The sequence below is a fragment of the Phytophthora parasitica genome (genome assembly GCF_000247585.1).
Source record: "Phytophthora parasitica INRA-310 unplaced genomic scaffold supercont2.61, whole genome shotgun sequence".
NCBI lineage: Eukaryota > Oomycota > Peronosporomycetes > Peronosporales > Peronosporaceae > Phytophthora > Phytophthora nicotianae.
Genome location: NW_008649047.1, coordinates 32,911 through 34,887, shown reverse-complemented (window position 1 = coordinate 34,887; position 1,977 = coordinate 32,911). Strand labels below are relative to the sequence as shown.

The window sequence follows — 1,977 nt, the reverse complement described above, 5'->3', positions numbered from 1 at the left end:
CCGGAAGTTTCTGGCGGATAACTTCGATCTCCCTCATGTCTTTGTCGACAATCACAATCCTCACTAACCGCCAATGCTCGTTAGCGCGCTTGAAATGGTCAAGGCACTTGCCCATATGCCAATCCGAGTTTGTCTCCAGTAAAGAGTACTGTATCGGCTGACCTCTGCCGTACTGATCCATCGCAACCATGCTCAACAACTGATAGTTATATCTGTTGACAAAACAAATTAATACCTGTAGGAAACCTGAAAAATACCTGGATGCCATTATCCGCTATCTCTGCTAGGGTACTTACTGGTTGGTCTTATGGGTACAGTCGATCTGGATAACTTCAGGAAGCTGTCCATCAGTGCACGCATGTGCCCACTTGTAAATGAAATAACGCCGGTTTCTCTGCGACGTTTTCATTGACAGTAGACACGTTCTTTGGAGACTGAAGATCGAAATCCAAAACCATTTCAGTAATTGCGTCATTTTCCGATAGCGCCGTGCCTACACACACAATAACAATTAATGAGAAATGGAGAGATTGCTCTCAGGCTCTGGAAGGCTTACGTTTGGGCTTCAAGCGCGCGATCAGGTTGCGGACGTCATCCATGGTCACTCGGTGATTGGAGTGGCTTCGAATGTAGTCGTAGATGCTTGTAGTGCCGGCCTTCGCCTCAGGTAGTACCTCGACGCCAGGTAGAAGAGGCGAGTTGACTGATACATGGCGAATACCTGGATAATACCTGTAGATATCCTCCGAGATCGGGTGGTTGTGCTGGTAGATCTCCCGCCTCATCATGACACCCCATGATCCATCTGCCTTCTTCGTCAGCTGGGCCAGCATCTGGAACGGACACTCGGCACCCCGAGACTTGCCCAGGAGTCGTGCTCTTTCTTAAAGGCAGGGACACCCACCAATTCTTCATCATCCACCTCCAAAATCGAACGTTTCTTTCCTTGGGTTTCCGTCGCTGGCACCTTCTCCTCAGCATCTTCTTCTTCTTCAGCATCTTCTTCGGCTTTAGCGTCTTCTTCGTCTTCAGCGTCGTCTTTTGTACCCTCTTCCTTCTCTTCATTATCCGGCTGCTTCTCTCGGTCCTTTGTTCCTGACGAAGGAGATTCAGCAGCATCAACACCCTGATGGTCACACGCACGGACTAGCGCGCCGGCTTTCTCCGAGCGCATTCGCGCGCTTTCGAGGTCTGCAATCCGAGCCTCCTCTCGGCGGCGTGCTTCCTCCTCTTCCTTATGGTGCGCCTTCTCCGCCATCTGCGCCTTGATAGAGGCGGTCTTGTGCGTCCGTGCCATGGGGAGGGGGGCGAGCGCGCGCGCTGGTCCTGGAAGCTGTCGCGTGGCAATGTGTGGCTGTGATGCCAAACAAAAATTTCGGAAATATAACTTTAATTCGGTACCTGGACAAAACCTGTTTTGAAAACTGGATAATATTGTGCTTTGCACATGTTTTGCCCTCTATTTTAGACTTGTAAAACAGACCCAATTATATCTGCAAATCAGAGTTTTAGAGATGATCGTGGGGTTATTATCTGACGCAAGCTCGCACTAAAAAGACCAGTAAATTGTGCTTTCTAAAAATAATTATGCTGTCGCGTGGTTTTCCCGTCGCACAGTTCATTTTAGAAAACGTCTTGGCCACTGGAGGTAAGACGTTCTGCTACGGATTTTAAGTAGTGACTCTAATTGATATCTCTCCGTGCGTGGTCCGTCTGCATGTAGATTAAACTGAGGAACGTGGTAACGCGACCAGAAAGGAACTTGCCTCAACAGCAACGAGCGCAGCGTTGCATTGGTATGCGACCACGTACTGTAAGTTCCTTCAGTAGTCACCCACGCAACAAAACCAGTATGGTCCACGGCAGCAAAAATCGATCGACGTTTTCCACGAGAGAATGGAAGCTTAACAATGCACTTAGTATTGCGTGCTGACCAACCATAGCGACGGTAAGCATGGCGGCCATCCTTTGACGTCT

General features: G+C 49.2%; 1 protein-coding gene across 1 annotated transcript; it reads right to left on the bottom strand.

Annotated features, from left to right (window-relative positions):
• Positions 1-347: 347 nt before the first annotated feature.
• PPTG_16950 (hypothetical protein) lies at positions 348-1,297 on the bottom strand (the record flags this gene model as incomplete). The annotated part of the gene is made up of 3 exons (XM_008914527.1): positions 348-493; positions 557-833; positions 905-1,297. 3 exons carry the CDS (start codon positions 1,295-1,297, stop codon positions 348-350), a joined length of 816 nt encoding a protein of 271 aa, XP_008912775.1.
• Positions 1,298-1,977: the final 680 nt, after the last annotated feature.